This window comes from Sinocyclocheilus rhinocerous, unplaced genomic scaffold (genome assembly GCF_001515625.1).
Source record: "Sinocyclocheilus rhinocerous isolate Xijiao unplaced genomic scaffold, SAMN03320098_v1.1 scaffold23199, whole genome shotgun sequence".
Classification (NCBI taxonomy): domain Eukaryota; kingdom Metazoa; phylum Chordata; class Actinopteri; order Cypriniformes; family Cyprinidae; genus Sinocyclocheilus; species Sinocyclocheilus rhinocerous.
Window position 1 is genome coordinate 374 of NW_015623275.1, and position 786 is coordinate 1159.

Below are 786 nucleotides of genomic sequence, written 5' to 3' on the forward strand. Positions count from 1 at the left end.
GCCCTGGCCGCTGCCCTGGCCATAACCACTTCCCTGACCGCTTCCATGGCCCTGGCCGCTGCCCTGGCCCTGGCCGCTATCCTGGCCGCTACCCTCACCGCTGCCCTGGCCCTGGCCCTGACCGCTACCCTGGCCGCTTCCCTGACCGCTACCCTGGCCCTGGCCGCTGCCCTGGCAACTTGCCTGACCATGTGGTTCACTGCATGCAAAGCCAGCGGTGGTTGGGCAACATTTCTGTGTGGCAGGACACTGGCCATCATGGAAACAGCTTTTAGCACACAGTGGAATCATCTCCGGTATGGGACATTGACCCGGCTTCACTGCGTGGACACAGATAGTCAGCTTTAGTTTGTGCATATAGACAGTATACAATACGAAAAACTCAAAAGCATGAATAGCCAGTTTTACCTACAGACTGAATTATTTAAGTATTATGCCTCTTTATTTTGTAAAGCCATCCTGTGCTTAACTATCCTAAGGGATGCATTCAAACCTACCTTAGACGAGAAGAACAAAAGGCAAAGTCAATTAAATTCAATGTGTTTGTCTGTGTGTGTGTCTGTCTCTGTGTTGGGACCCTCAGCATCCATTATTAACTGAAACTCACTGAAAACAGGCAGCACGCAAACAGGCCCACAGTCAAATCGACAGCATTTGTGTCCTCCAGGGCAGTCTTTATCAGAAGAACATCCTCGATGGGACGGCACGACCGTCAGCCTCGCCGGACAGAAACCGTCCACTAGAGGATCATTAGGGGAGGCCAGGGAGTGCGGTTTCAGCATTTGT

At 52.3% G+C, this 786-nt stretch overlaps 1 protein-coding gene across 1 annotated transcript in view; it reads right to left on the reverse strand.

Moving 5' to 3' along the window:
- Positions 1–779, reverse strand: part of LOC107739728 (putative per-hexamer repeat protein 5) — a gene marked incomplete at its 3' end in the record, with an annotated part of 1149 nt that extends 370 nt beyond the window's left edge. Inside the window, exons 1-2 of the mRNA XM_016551967.1 lie at positions 608–779; positions 4–320 (exon numbers count right to left, since the gene is read on the reverse strand). Of these exons, the coding sequence (XP_016407453.1) occupies positions 4–320; position 608 (318 nt within the window). The remainder of the gene's footprint in view (positions 1–3; positions 321–607) is intronic.
- Positions 780–786: the final 7 nt, after the last annotated feature.